Raw genomic sequence first — 16,249 nt, 5'->3', positions numbered from 1 at the left:
AGAAAGGATTTAAATGTTTATATTAATAAAAATGAAAGAATGAAAATAACCAGTGTATACATCCCATTCAAGAAGATAGAAGAGAACACAGTGACCTAAAGAAAAGGTGAGGAGAGAATTGAATAAATACAGAATCAGAATGTGATAAGTTATAAACATGTAAAGAGTATAATTAACAAATATAAAATGTAAATAACAAAGAAGGGAAAGAACCATCACAGAAGGTATTTTTTAAAGTGATATTAGATTCCTCTGCTAATCAATTTGAAAATGTTGACATAAATTATTTTGTAGGTAAATAAATAGTGAAAACCCTAGATGTCATAAAAGTTGGGGGGAAAAAAGAACAATTTGCTAGAAAGAGATAAAATTGTCAAAGACTTACCTCCCATGAAAAAAAAGCATGCCTGTTACCTAAGTTGTGGCAGTAAGCCAGGTAATGAGCCAGGGCTCCTAAAATAAAGATCTGAGCCATAACCTGGAGCAGGGAAGGTAGAAGACATGCCCTTGACGGTTGTGACAGAAGCAAAAATTTTATAATATTAATGAGTCATGACAAAAGACACAAAAATTATCTCAAGGAGACCACCATTTTGACAATGCAAGAATTGAAAAAGGGGGAAAAATAATTTGTGTACTAAAATATGTTAAGTAAACAACTAAATAAAATTTATAGCTAGTATTTTTTAAAGAAGAAGCAAGACACATAAAACATGGAAGACCAGAAGAACTCACTTTTAACCAATTCAGGTGTATGGTCTAGGATAGGGAAGATATAGAGTGAGCCTAGGAAAACTTCAGAAAGCAATAATATATTCAAGAAATAAAGAATGAAGTCAATGGTACACCAAAATCCATAAGGAATTCCTCAGTATTTATATAGCTAGGTATCAACAATCAAAGGCTGTGATGGGTTAAAGTATACTAAACTAATAAAAATCAACAAACCCATGACACATAAAGAAGAGGTCAGTCAAGTGGAGTTTCCCCAAAACATCACAGGGGCTTGCCTCCTCTTGGACAGGCTAGGCTTTTTACTCTGGTGATGACTTTCCTTGTTTCATCAAGTCTTTACTTTCCTGGCCCCGTTTACTTGTCACATCCCACACAACCCTCCAGAGCAACTTTCTTTCCATCAATAAGGTAGTTACAACCTACTTAGAAATGGAACACCCTGCTTACAAGACAGAAATGTAACATAATAAAACCTTCTTCTGACACTAATTAGCCATGTAACCTTGGAGAGGTAGCCTAAATATTCATCTTAGCAATCTCTTCAAAGAAAAATAATGCAAGTAGTATTTATGTCATAGGGTTGCAGAATTAGGTAACTCAGTATATTAAAAGGGCTTAAAACAGGGCCTGGTACAAGGCAAGAACTACATGAGCTGAGAGGAAAACAAGTAGCTTTCTAAAACATTAAGAGGTCCTTGCTAGAATTCTGACTTAATGTTAAATGCAAAGTTCTTTAACCTCGTAGAAGGTGTAAGACAATACTTGTATCAGGCAATGAATATGAATTCTGTTTGCCAATCTAACAACATAAATTATTCTTTTGATAATCATATCAAATCAAGACAGTATCTTAGCTGTTCTCCCAGAGGTGGGTAAGGAAATAATATAAAGAATTTAAAGCAATTCTGGGCTCAAACAAAATACAATAGATACCTTAAAGGATATACTCTATGTATCCTATAATCATATCTAGCTCTCTGGGTATCAAGGAAGGCAGAAATTATATGAAGAAACTAAGAAGGGAATTCATACAAATTGTATGAAGAATGGTGAAGGTTCTAAAAGGAGGTGTCATCTCCAAAACCATGCTCAATCCATGCATTTGGAAACTTGGAGAAGAAATTCATCTAGTGTCTTAAAAAATAGCATTGAGTTAACTGAATGTCAACTGATAGTCTATAGAACATATTCTAATTTATGTGAACAGCCAAATTTACCCAATGAGACCAAGTTGCTGTAATTTTCCATCATCACATCCCAGTACAAGTCCCTCTGAGCAGAATCCAGATATTCCCACTCGTCCTGAGAGAAGCGGATGACCACATCCCTGAATGTCACCAATTCCTAAAACAAGAAACCACATATTACATGTAAAATTGAAGGGAACATTTTTGACTAAAAGATAAAAAAGAATTAAACTATTACATATAGAATGGATAAACAACAAGGGCCTAGTGTATAGCACAGAGAACTATTTAATATCCTGTAATAAACCATAATGAAAATATGAAAAAGAATATGTATTTGTATAAATGAATCACTTTGCTGTATAGCAGAAATTAACACAACATTGTAAATGAATGTTGTATGTCACATGCCTGTGGCATGAATTATCAATGATAATGAATTTCTACATCCTTGTTCCTCAGTACAGGAAAAATATATAGCTTAGAAAATAGGGTATGAAAAAAAAAATAAAAGAAAATAGGGTATGAACAATATTTTAAAATTTCTTACAACCCCAAGTTCATCACTGTTAATCACCATTTCATATTATATAAGAATTATAACTTCTAATGAAAAATTATTAAGTGCTTTTTAGTGGCTGCAGAGTAGTGTGCTTGGTGAAAATATATCTGCCTTAATTATATTTAGACATAGGTTGGATAAGGTCTTCTCCAATTCTGAAATCAATAATAATCTACTGTTTATGTCTGAGACTGGTCAACATCAAATCCAGTCTACCTGGAAAATCAGGTCTGTTCAGAAGTAGAATTTGCTCATATGTCATTAAATGGATCCATTTGCTTTTTTTCTCAAGAGTATGTAAAAGGATGGTAAATGCCTCCCTCTGGGGATTCTGTTTCTACCCTATAACTGCTCTGAACAAAAAATCTACACATAGGAATACTGAACATTATTTGGAAAAGAGATCGGCACATAGAAGGTACAGTGTGCTGTTTGACTCCAACTCTCACTAGAAAGTGAAAATGGGGGTTTTCATGAGGATGTGGGGGGTAGGCTCTTAAAGCTGTTTTCTTGGAAGATTCAGATAAATGAAATGTTCACAAAGGAGAGAAACAGCAACTTACATGGTCCATGGTTAGAACTGTAAAGAATTGATCGAGGAATTCCACTTCTGGTATGACAGCATGAGGAGTTCTATGGAGATTGTCCCCATTGAAACTGGTGAAAATTATATATAAAAACAAAGCAAATGAAGAAACATTTGTTCAAGAAAGTCTAGTAAAACTTACTAAGAACTGTAAAAGTCTGCAGTATCTGAACCTAATCTGCACCCTTTTTTATCCCTCCATCCTAGTGAGAAAAAGATTCTATTCCAAACTAGTACAACTAAGGACACAAACTTCCTCACGCCTCCTCAGTCCCTGCTCCCAGTCAGACAACCATCTCCCTGGGAGGAGTAGAACATCAGCATTTCTCATTTGCCCCCAGCTACCTTTGCTCAGGCAAATGCAACTAAGGGATGCAACTGCCTAGCAGCCAGGTGAGAACTGTAGGCTGTACCTTGGGTGTGGCACTGCTGAGAATACTGGGGTTCCAATCATCTTTGCCTTGGCTCATGGGGTAGGAGTTCCATGCCAAGAGAGGGAAGCTGAGACCTAAGACTACTGAGCAACCCCCTCCATATCCCTCTCCATTTGCAATGGAGTGTGGAGAAGTTCAAGGATAAGGACATTCTCAAAAACAGTGGAAATTTTAGTGAAAAGCTATTGGGGTTAGTGAAAGGCTATAAAGATTGAAAAATTCATTGGAGATAAATGCTAAACTGTAGGCAGGCTATTTTTGTCAGAAGGGATCAGAGAAAGATATTTGGGGAGCCCTTTCTACTGTCAGAACAAATCTCAAATACTGACTTGATTTCCTTAGTCTGTGAAGCAGTGTATCCCCAGGACATTACTGAAAATAATAGTGCCATCAGTCACAATTAGGGAATCGTAACAGCTTGGTGTGGTCAGGTAAAGAGACATTCAAAGAGCCTTGTCAAAACCACTTTCATTCAAGGGTGACTGTGTAATAGTCAAGTCTATACCCAAGGAGCAATATTAGAGATTTACACTACAGGGGAGATAGATTTCACTTAATTTAGCCAGTTACTAAATAAATATAAATAACAATAACAAGAAGGGAAGGAGACAAAACTATCACAGTTGAAACAACTATCTAAAAATGTCAACTTTCCATAAACAAGAGACAGGAAAATATAACCCATAAACCAAAAACAAAACCAACAATAGAAACTGACTGTGAAAACAACTAGATTGAACAAAGAATTCAAAGTAACAACTATAAATATGTTCAAATAAACAATAAACATGCTTAAAGTAAATGAAAGTATGATCATAATGTCATATCTGTGAAGAGACAGAAGTTATTTAATATCACCAGGGAGTTGGTGATGGACAGGGAAGTCTGGTATGCTGCAGTCCATGGAGTCCCAAAGAGTCAGACAGGACTGAGCAACTGAACTGAACTGAGTATCACCAGATGTAAATTCTGAATACTGAAGTTGAAAAGTATAACCAAAATGTAAATTTCACTAGAGTGTCTCAACAGTAGATATGAAGTAGATAGAAAAAAAGTATTAGCAAACTTAAAGGTATCTTGATACACATCATGCAACCTGAAGAACAACAACACAAAAACAAGAAAAATGAAAAGAGCTTCGGAGAAATGTTGGAAACCATTAAGCACACACTTGTAATAGATGTAACAGAAAAGAGTAAAGGAGTATTGTAACATATTCAAGTAAATAATGGATGAAAGTTCCTAAATTAATTGAAAAATATTAATCTATATATCCAGAAAGCTTGATGAACACCAAATAGAATAAATTCATAGAGATCTACAAACAGACAAATCATGGTAAAAATCGTGAAACATGAGAGAATCTGGAAGGCAGAAAGGAAAATTAGTTGTCACTTAAAAGTGAATCCTTAATAAGTTTACTTGATGACATTGCACAGAAACAATGGAGACCATAGGCAATGGGATAATATATACAAAGTGCTCAAAAAAACTTTCAATCAAGAGCTATTTTTCAAATGTGAAGATGAAATAAAGATATTACCAGATAAAGAAAAACCGAGGGACTTAATTAAATGCTAGCAGTCCTGTCTTAAAGAAATACTCAAGGGAGTTCTTCAGGTTAAAAGTAAGTCCCAGGTAGTAATACATATTCATGCAAAAAAAACAAAGAGCACTAGTAAAGGTAATTATGTAATTATAAAAGACAGTACACATACATATTTCTTCTCCTTCACATAACGGATTTATGTGGCAGGTTTAAAATTTCTCAACAAATATTAGCCAACTGAACTCAACAATACATTAAAATGATCATATACCATGATAGTGGGATTTATTCCATGGATGCAAGAATGGCTCACCATCCCCCAAACAATATGATACAACATATTAACAAAATGAGGGATAAAACCCACATAATCACCTGAATAGATGCATAAAAAGTATTTGACAAAAATTAAACATCAGTTTATGATAAAAACTCAGCAAAGTGGATATAGAAGGAACATACTTCAGCATAATAACAAGTTCATAGCAAATATCATACCTAATGGTGAAAAGTTAAAAGCTTTTCCTCCAAGATTAGGAACAAGACAAAGATGCCCACTCTTGCCACTTTTATTCAACACAGAATTAAAAGTCTTAGCCACAGCAATTACATTTTCTAAAATAGGAAGAAAGAAATAAAAGGTATGCAAATGAGAAAAGAAGTAAAACTGTCACTATTTGCAGATGAAATAGTAGTATATACAGGAAGACCCTGAAGATTCCATCAAAAAACTTAGAAGTAATAAATTTAGTAAAGTTGCAGGATACAAAATCCATACACCAAATATCAGTTGCATTTCTATAGACTTATAATGAGCACTCAGAAAAATTAAGCTATCCTCTGCTCATTGATTGGAAGAATTAAAAAAAGAGCTGGATTTCAAATTACATTCCAAAGCTATAGTAATCAATACAGTATGTTATTTAAAAAAAAAAAAGCCATACACACAGACCAATGGAATAGAATAAAGGGCTCAGAAAATAAACCCAAGTATTATACTTATGGTCAATTTATGACACAAGAGCCAATACACAATGTAGTAAGGACAGGCTCTTCAACAGATGGTATTGGGAAAAGGGACAGTCATATGGAAAAGCATGAAGCTAGGTCACTATTTTGCACCATACATAAATATAAAGTCAAAATGGATTAAAGACTTGAACATAAAACCTGAAACCATAAAACTCCCAGAAGGTAATATCATGGGTAAACAACTTGACATCAGTCTTGGCTGTGATTCTTTTTGGATATAGCATGAAAAAAGCAACAAAAACAAAAATAAACAAGTGGGACCACATCAAACTAAAAAACTTTGTGCACCAAAGAAAACCATCAACAAAATGAAAAGGCAACCTACTAGTAGAAAATATTTGCAACTCAAATTACTGATAAGGGGTTCATATCCAAAACACATAAAGAACTCATACAACTCAATAGGAAAAAACCTTCAATTTAAAAAATGGGCAAAGGGTATGAATAGAATTTTTCCAAGGAACACAGATTCCAAACATGTACATGAAAAGGTGCTCAACATCATTAATCAGGGAAATGCAAATCAAAACCGCAATGAAACCTCATCTCAACCTTCAGAATGGTGATTATCAAAAGAACAAGAGGTAACAAATGCTGGTGAGGACACAGAGAAAGGGAATTCTTGTTCACTGTTCATGGGAATGTTAATTGGTGAGACCACTGTGGAAAACAGAATGGAGGGTCCTTTAAAAAATTTAAAACAAATACCATATGATTCTGCAATTGCACTTCTGAGTATTTTTCTTAAGGAAGTTAAAACACTGAAAAAGACTTACGTACCCTCAAGTTCATGCAACATTATTTATAATAGCAAGTAATGAAAATAATGAAACTGTCCATGGATGGATGGATGCATAAAGAAAATATCATACACACACCCCCACAAACACACAAATGGAATATTATTCAGCCATAAAAAATAAAATCTTGCCATTTGTGAAAACATGGATGAACCCTGAAGACACTATAAGTAAGAGCAAGACAAATACTGTATGATCTTACTAATATATGAACTCTAAAAAAACAAAAGACAAACTCCTAGACACTGAAGAGAAATTGGTGGCTGCTAGAGATGGGGGGTGAGAGGGTGAGCAAAATGGGTAAAGGTAGTCAAAAAGTAAACTTTTAATTCTAAATAAATCATGGGGATGAATGTTCACCATGATGACTATAGTTAATAATACTGTATTGTATATTTGAAAGTTGCTAAGAGAATAAAAAAGTTGCTGAATCTAAAATGTTCTTATTACAATGAAAAAACAACTTGTAACTTTGTATAGTGATGAATGTTGAAACAGATTTATTGTGGCCGTTTTGAAATATATACAAATATTGAATCATGTTGTTCACCTGAAACTAATATAACGTTATATATTAATTATGTCTCCAAAAAAATTTAAAAAGCCCCACATACCTAGAGAGAAAATTTTTGGAAGAATGTATGTTATTAACAATGATATTTCTAGATGGTGGGATTGTGGGTAATTATTGACTTATAAGTTCCTTAAAAATTGAATATTTTACAACCTGCATCAATTCCACCATCAGACATATCAGTTTAGTTCAGTTCAGTAGCTCAGTCACGTCCGACTCTTTGCGACCCAATGAATTGCAGCACACCAGGCCTCTCTGTCCATCTCCAATTCCCAGAGTTCACGTCCATCGAGTCAGTGATGCCATCTAGCCATCTCATCCTCTGTCGTCCCCTTCTCCTCCTGCCCCCAATCCTTTCCAGCATCAAAGTTTTTTCCAATGACTCAACTCTTTGCATGAGGTGGCCAAAGGACTGGAGTTTCAGCTTTAGCATCATTCCTTCCAAAGAACACCCAGGGCTGATCTCCTTTAGAATGGACTGATTGGATCTCCTTGCAATCCAAGGGACTCTCAAGAGTCTTCTCCAACACCACAGTTCAAAAGCATCAATTCTTCGGCACTCAGCTTTCTTCACAGTCCAACTCTCACATCCATACATGACCACTGGAAAAACCATAGTCTTGACTAGATGGACCTTTGTTGGCAAAGTAATGTCTCTGCTTTTGAATATGCTATCTAGGTTGGTCATAACTTTCCTTCCAAGGAGTAAGTGTCTTTTAATTTCATGGCTGCAATCACCATCTGCAGTGATTTTGGAGCCCCAAAAAATAAAGTCTGACACTGTTTCCACTGTGTCCCCATCTATAAAAGAGCTATTTCTACATAAAAGGTTTAACAGAGTTGGAGATAAGCTTTCCTTTTGTTTAGGAACATAATGAGCACAAAAGATCTTCAAAATGGGTGGGAACATGAAGGAAATTTGTGACTGAAATAAATTACTTCTAAAAACTTATGAACATCCTTTTATCATACCAATGCAATAGGATACATTCACTATACACATACTTGAATTAACAAAATTAAAGATGGTAGTAGCATTTTCAGACTAAATAAGAAAATGTATGTAAAAGAGGCAGAAATGTATTTGGTACAGCATATGTGCTTATTGTGCTGTGAGCTCAGTCATGTCTGACTCTTGGTGACCCCGTAGACTGTAGCCCGCTAGGCTTCTCTGTCCATGGGATTCTCCAGGCAAGAATACTGGCGTGGGTTGCCATTCCCTTCTGCAGGGATATACTTATTATATATGGCTTAATTTTTTAACTTTATTATTCAAAAACTAATATCATTTTAGATATATAAGATTGATTATAAACGCAATCTTAGTAAAACAGATTCATATACAGTATTAATAATTAGGAGTGTTCTTTTTCCTATGTAAAAAGTTTGTCTTATCTGCATGGTATTATATCACATTTATGTAATGTAATTAACTTAGTTTTTAAGATTATATACAGTTATATAAATCCATGAAGTTAACAGATATTCTGCAAACAAAACCAAACATACCAAAAAGTAAGTTAGGAACTATATAGAATAATTTTGAACATAACTTCAACAGATTTGTGGTCCTTTATGAGCACCAAAATGGAATTAAATTGCCTTAAGAATTTCTATTATGGATATTTGCACAAATCTGGCTGTTAAAAATTCTAAGTCCTCATTAAAATTAACTTTATATTTTCATTACTCTTTAGTTAAGAAATTTATGAGGAATATTTAGAATCTCCATATAATAGCAACTTTTTTTTCTTGAGAATTTAATTAAGTACAATGTATTTAGCAAGTGCTCTAGGGCTATGCCCAGATTAATGTATTCAATCTTCATAAAATCCATAAGGCACTGATGTGATTATTATGAACATTTTATAACAAGAAATTACAAAATAGAGAGCCTAATAACTATTTCCTTGGAAAGAAAGTTATGACCAATCTAGACAGCATATTAAAAAGCAGAGACATTACTTTGTCAACAAAGGTCCATCTAGTCAAGGCTATGGTTTTCCCAGTGGTCATGTATGGATGTGAGAGTTGTACTGTGAAGAAAGCTGAGCGCCGAAGAATTGATGCTTTTGAACTGTGGTGTTGGAGAAGACTCTTGAGAGTCCCTTGGACTACAAGGAGATCCAACCAGTCCATCCTAAAGGAGATCAGTCCTGGGTGTTCATTGGAAGGACTGATGTTGAAGCTGAAACTCCAATACTTTGGCCACCTGATGTGAAGAGCTGACTCATTGGAAAAGACTCTGATGCTGGGAGGGATTGGGGGCAGGAGGATAAGGGGACGACAGAGGATGAGATGGTTGGATGGCGTCACTGACTCAATGGACATGGGTTTGGGTAGACTCCAGGAGTTGATGATGGACAGGGACGCCTGGCGAGCTGCGGTTCATGGGGTCTCAAAGAGTCGGACACGACTGAGAGACTGAACTGAACTGAATAACTATTGACCTCCTTGAAATATGGTGAGTTTGAACAAGCAACAGAATTTTGAATTTAGTTTTAATTAAAATAGAAAAGCAATATAAAATGTTTTTCAGTTAAACACAATTTTATTGTTTTGATGTGAGTATATTTCACCTTGGGCTTCCCAGGTGGCATTACTGGTGAAAAACTCACCTGCCAGTGCAGGAGACCTAGGAGTCATGGGCTTGATCCCTGGGTTGGGAAAATCCTCTGGAGGAGGCCATGGCAACCCACTCCAGTATTCTTGCCTGGAGAATCCCATGGACAGAGGAGCCTGGCAGGCTATGGTCCATATGGTGCCAAAGAGTCAGACACGACTGAAGCAACTTAACATGCATGCACGCATACTTCACCTTAACCACTGAAGATTTAGTATCCAAATTGAGACGTTCTGTAACAATAAAATATGCACTAGATTTTGAAAACTTAGTAGGAAGCTATGAATGTAAAATACTTCAATTTATTTATGTCATTTTATGCTGAAATAATATTTTAGATATATTGGTTCAAATAAGATGCATTATCAAAATTAATTTCAAATGTTTCCTCCTACTTTTTAAAATGTGTTCAATAGAAATTATAAAATTACATAAGTGGCTTTTGTTATATTTCCACTAGTGTTGCTTTAGACTCAAATACCACTATACCATACTGCCTATCACAGTCTACACCGATATATGGTCTGAAACTAAGTCTACTGCCAAATCTCAAACAAGACTTGGTTATCACCACTCAACACTCCCCATGGATTTTCTGGAAAAACTCCCTGCTCTTGTACACACATACCTCTCTTCACAAAACTCCAATCATATACCCACTTCTAAATGTCAAAATCAACTTTTTCACTTACTAATTGAAGTCAAACCACTTCCTACTTGCTTTATTTGGAAATTAAAGGTATCTGCTATGTTATTATACCTAGCCACAGATCTCTTCCTTAACAAATCACATTCTAAAATAAGCCCTTCATTTATCCTCCACGAGTTCTATTTTTGTGCCTTCCTTTCAAAAGTAGAGCACACGGGATTACTGAATGATTTACCCAATGGGTATGGGAATATTAACTGGAAAGGTAAAGGGTGCTTAGAAAAAGATAACGTGTCCATCTCTCTGGCCCTGTTACTAATTGGGAAGGGGAGGCCTAGAACCAGGAAAGTGGGTAAGTCACAATTAGGGAAACTTAGAAGGAAAGCAGTTTATTGTGATCCACACAGTCAAAGGCTTTGGCATAGTCAATAAAGCAGAAACAGATGTTTTTCTGGAACTCTCTTGTTTTTTCCATGATCCAGCGGATGTTGGCAATTTGATCTCTGGTTCCTCTGCCTTTTCTAAAACCAGCTTGAACATCTGGAACTTCATGGTTCACGTATTGCTGAAGCCTGGCTTGGAGAATTTTAGCATTACTTTACTAGCGTGTGAGATGAGTGCAATTGTGTGGTAGTTTGAGCATTCTTTGGCATTGCCTTTCTTTGGGATTGGAATGAGAACTGACCTTTTCCAGTCCTGTGGCCACTGCTGAGTTTTCCAAATGTGCTGGCATATTGAGTGCAGCACTTTCACAGCATCATCTTTCAGGATTTAAAGTAGCTCAACTGGAATTCCATCACCTCCACTAGCTTTGTTTGGAGTGATGCTTTCTAAGGCCCACTTGACTTCACATTCCACGATGTCTGGCTCTAGGTGAGTGATCACACCATCGTGATTATCTGGGTCAAGATCTTTTTTGTACAGTTCTTCTGTGTAGTCTTGCCACCTCTTCTTTATATCTTCTGCTCCTGTTAGGTCCATACTGTTTCTGTCCTTTATTGAGCCCATCTTTCCATGAAATGTTCCCTTGGTATCTCTAATTCTTGAAGAGATCTCTATAGTCTTTCCCATTCTGTTGTTTTCCTCTATTTCTTTGCATTGATCGCTGAGGAAGGCTTTCTTATCTATCCTTGCTATTCTTTGGAATTGTGCATTCAGATGCTTATATCTTTCCTTTTCTCCTTTGCTTTTCGCTTCTCTTCTTTTCACAGCTAATTGAAAGGCCTCCTCAGACAGCCATTTTGCTTTTTTGCATTTCTTTTTCATGGGAATGGTCTTTGATCCCTGTCTCCCGTACAATGTCACGAACCTCCGTCCATAGTTCATCAGGCACTCTGTCTATCAGATTTAGTCCCTTAAATCTATTTCTCACTTCCACTGTATAATCATAAGGGATTTGATTTAGGTCATACCTGAATGGTCTAGTGGTTTTCCCTCCTGTCTTCAATTTAAGTCTGAATTTGGCAATAAGGAGTTCATGATCTGAGCCACAGTCAGCTCCCCGTCTTGTTTTTGCTGACTGTATAGAGCTTCTCCATCTTTGGCTGCAAAGAATATAATCAATCTGATTTCGGTGTTGACCATCTGGTGATGTCCATGTGTAGAGTCTTCTCTTGTGTTGTTGGAAGTGGGTGTTTGCTATGACCACTGCGTTCTCTTGGCAAAACTCTATTAGCCTTTGCCCTGCTTCATTCCATACTCCAAGACCAAATTATGGGTATACTTTCAGATTAGACCTTGTATTCCTAAACACTTGAGGTTTCTGAGTCACGTCAGGCTTGGATGCCACCATTCTCAAAACAATGTCTTCTAGAAGCTAGTAACTGCAACCTTACTTTTTATAAAACTAGACAACTGACTACCTGGCTACAAGTCTCCCTAAAGTCCCAGGTCCAGACTGGGTTTCAGGCCTATTCTTCTAAAAAGAAATTAGATTTATTTTGTCTATTAAAATTACAGTTATCACTCCTCCAACCACTTCTAATTGGGTCTGTTACACCAAAATGGCAGACCAAGAAATTGAGATCTTAATCATACAAGACTCAGATCTAGAACATGGAACTGAGAAATACTTCCAATTCAGTGTGTATTCGCCAAGCTGATACAGTCCTATGCCCCATTTTGACAGGAAGTTATCACAGTCATAGTTGCCTAGTTCACTAAATTAATACTGAGCAAAACTCTGTGAGGCTCTACAGTACAGATCTGTTCCATGTTCTCCATATCTTATCTGTAAGATATAGGCTCCATTCAGCCTCCTTGACCTTCCCTGAGTTCCAAAGGGTAGATTCAAACAATTGCTAATCAGGGAAGGGAGGGGATACAGGAACTGAGGGGAAACAATCAAATGGTGGTACAGCCTCCAGACAGGGTCCTGGTTCCTACTCAAAGAAATATGCATAACAATGTCTTTGAGTTCTGTGAAACTGGAGCCCCCACCCAGGTGGAGGATGATAACTTGAGACTAAACACAAGATTCCTGAAACACAGCTCTGTTGCCTCATCACCAAACAATCAAAAAAAAAAAGTCACAAACCCTGTAGCGCTCACCCCAAATGTTGCCTCCTGTTTCTGGGGATAAGTGATGACCATCCTGTTAGGTCTCCTGTTTGGCCCCTGTCTATTTCGTCTCTGAGAAGAGCCAAAAGTTTCAAACTAAATTGCTATTACAAGGGTGAATGCTGGTTTCAGACAAAAAATACCTTGACTTAGATCTGGTAGAGAGAGACTTTTGCTCTGTTAGGCAGGCCTACACCCATGCACAACAGAAAGAAGTTACAAAAGAAAGAGACCTGTGCCCCAATTCCCAAAAAGTATCTTGAGTATGAAGTCTCTCAGGGGGGAGTTGTTAGGGGAAGCACACTGATTGAAACCATCCACCCTGGGCAGGCATCATAGTAACCATATGCAGGAGTTGTTTTACGACAGGAGGTCCTGGTAAGGAACATGGAACTAATAAGCCACCACCAACCGGAAGAGTTCAGGAAAGGTCAGAAGGAGACACCACATGTCCAACCACCTCCCAGAATCCTTCTCACTGGTATCCATCTTGGCTGAACAAGGCTACACCACCAGGAAGGACTCTGAGTCAGACTGATTGGCTTAAGACAACCTAGAAACTAATCCCATCACTGTAAAACCGGAGACTGCAGCCACCTGGCAGAGCTATTCTCCTGGGTTCCCTTACCCTCCTGCTCTCCGCCCAGGTGCCCTTTCCCAATAAAATCTCTTGCTTTGTCAGCACATGTGTCTCCTAGGACAATTCATTTCCGAGTGTTAGACAAGAGCCCAGTTTCGGGCCCTGGAAGGGGTCCTCCTTCCTGCAACAGGTAGGCTATCCCTTCTCCAGCAGATCTTCCCGACCCAGGAATCAAACTGGGGTCTCCTGCATTACAGGAAGATTCTTTACCAGCTGAGCTACCAGGAAAGCCCTAAATGATCAGAAAGATTCTGAGGACACAAGGCGTACAGGATGTGGCATATGTGCCTGCTAAGTCGCTCAGTTGTGTACTGACTTTGCGACCCTATACACTGTAGCTTGCCAGGCTCCTCTATCAGATTCTCCAGGTATGAATACTGGAGTGGGTTGCCATGCTCTCCTCCAGGGGATTTTCCTGAACCCAGGGATCAAACCCACACTTCTTACGTCTCCTGCATTGGCAGGCAGGTTCCTTACCACTAGCACCATGTGGACTCGGCAATTAAAGGTTAGTACATTTTTCTGTAAAGAACTGAAAGGTTGTTGCTGAACCATGAAAAGACACCGGGATTCTTGGCCTCCAGGGGAGAAGAACACTCCAGGGCCAGAGACGAGACTTGATCGCTCAGAGCTTTTGTGTAATAAAGCTTTATTAAAGTATAAAGGAGATAGAGAAAGCTTCTAACATAGGCATCAGAAGTGGGCAGAAAGAATACCCCTCTGCTAGTCTTTAGCTGGATGTTATATAGTTACTAGTGGTCTCTTAATGAAAGAAAGGAATGTCTTAAAACTCAGAGAATGGCCATAAAACGATTGACTTGAATCTTGTGGAAAGGCAGATTACCATACAAATAGTTTTATTTACACAGAGTAGGGGAACAATGTTTTGTCAATTGGGCAGAACTGACTTGAAGACAGTCTGGGGTAAATGCATAGTATATTAACATAGCTTAAGACAAATATTTCCATAAGAAAAGTACATTGGTTAACTCAAGATTTGAGAAAAGATCACTTCAGGTGTGACAACACAGTATTTTAAGAGAAACCTCTTTTTAAATTTGTATAGAGAAAGGAAAAATATATATATCACTAGTTTGTTTCCTCCTGCTGCTTAATGGAAGGATAAAAAATGTCTGACACTTGCAGCCTATTTTCTCCATTTGGAGACCCCTGGCCTTCCTGCCTGTTACCCTCTCAGAACCAGATAGTAAATATGTTAGACTTTGTGAGCCAAAAGACAAAATCAAGGATATTATGTAGATGCTAACATAACAAGAGAGAAAACAAATTTCCACAAACTGTCTTCACAAAATTCTAAACTTTATTTATGAACACTGAAATCTGAATTTTATGTAATTTTCATGTCATGAAATATCATCCTCCTTTTGATATGCTTTCAGTGACAGAAAAATGTTAAAAACCAGTCTTAGTTCACAGTCCATACAAAAAAAAAAAAAATAGGCTACAAGCTGGATTTGGCTTACAGGGTCATGGTTTGCTGACCTCTGTTCAAGACTCAGACCATTATATAGTACTGACTCTCAGTTTACACAATTATGTGACTCAAAAAAGAAAAAAATGATGGCAAATCTTATATAAGAACTGGCTGGTACCACATAAATCTCCTAAACCTTTGCGAAGAAATGTCTGCCCTTCAAAAAGATGTCTCTGTACATATCCCCAATAATATTCTTGGTGGTTTAGTCACTAAGTTGTATCCAATTCTTTGTGGCCTGCCAGGCTCCTCTGTTCATGGGATTCTCCAGGCAAGAATACTGGAGTGGGTTGCCATTTCCTTCTCCAGGGGATGATAATATTCTTAAAGGCCTCCGAAACAGAAGACTGTTTTTACTGAAGACTGTTACTGAAATAAAACCTTCTCCTTCCTTGCCATTACCCCATTCATGTCTTTGAATAAAATCTAGAGTATCTAATGTGTAATTCTGCCTAAGCATTGGTCTCCTCCTTAACAAATCACCATGTAACGGAGGACTCTTTCTGTGTCATAAATCTACTCAGGCAAAAAGAGCACACGGGCAAGGTGCTGGTGAGTAGTTATACAAAAATTAACTGTAGGAAGGGCATTTGATGAGGAACTGGGAAAGAAGGGGATCCATCCTCATGGTATGAATAACTATCATTAACTAAGAAGAGAAGGCCTGGAGACCAGGTAAATGGATTAGTCACTATTTGGCAGGGCATTTAATTCATTCCATGAAACAAAAAAGCTCAAAAATGACCTCTAGCTTGGCTTTGAGATGTGTGACTGCAACACTTTTTTCCTTTCATGGCTCTTCTTTTAGAATACAGCAAAACTTG

The 16,249-nt window shown here is 37.2% G+C and overlaps 2 protein-coding genes across 7 annotated transcripts in view; one reads left to right on the top strand and one right to left on the bottom strand.

Moving 5' to 3' along the window:
- ZNF567 (zinc finger protein 567) overlaps positions 1-16,249 on the top strand; it is a 120,208-nt gene that overhangs the window by 17,727 nt on the left and 86,232 nt on the right. The gene's annotated exons all lie outside the window — the stretch shown is intronic.
- The window catches only part of LOC129631965 (zinc finger protein 260), a 49,104-nt gene that overhangs the window by 31,413 nt on the left and 1,442 nt on the right, over positions 1-16,249 (bottom strand). For 2 of the 4 annotated variants that reach the window (XM_055553340.1, XM_055553341.1), the window contains 3 exons: positions 5,552-5,668; positions 3,048-3,141; positions 1,953-2,079 (listed from right to left, as the gene is read on the bottom strand). In XM_055553340.1, coding sequence (XP_055409315.1) covers positions 1,953-2,079; positions 3,048-3,056 — 136 coding nt within the window. In that variant the 5' untranslated portion in view covers positions 3,057-3,141; positions 5,552-5,668. The remainder of the gene's footprint in view (positions 1-1,952; positions 2,080-3,047; positions 3,142-5,551; positions 5,669-16,249) is intronic. The other 2 variants (XM_055553344.1, XM_055553339.1) reach the window with 1 other exon arrangement.

The sequence above is a fragment of the Bubalus kerabau genome, chromosome 17 (genome assembly GCF_029407905.1).
Source record: "Bubalus kerabau isolate K-KA32 ecotype Philippines breed swamp buffalo chromosome 17, PCC_UOA_SB_1v2, whole genome shotgun sequence".
In the NCBI taxonomy this organism is placed as follows: Eukaryota; Metazoa; Chordata; class Mammalia; order Artiodactyla; family Bovidae; genus Bubalus; species Bubalus kerabau.
The sequence above is the reverse complement of the archived record's forward strand: the minus strand, read 5'-3'. Positions and strand labels throughout refer to the sequence as shown.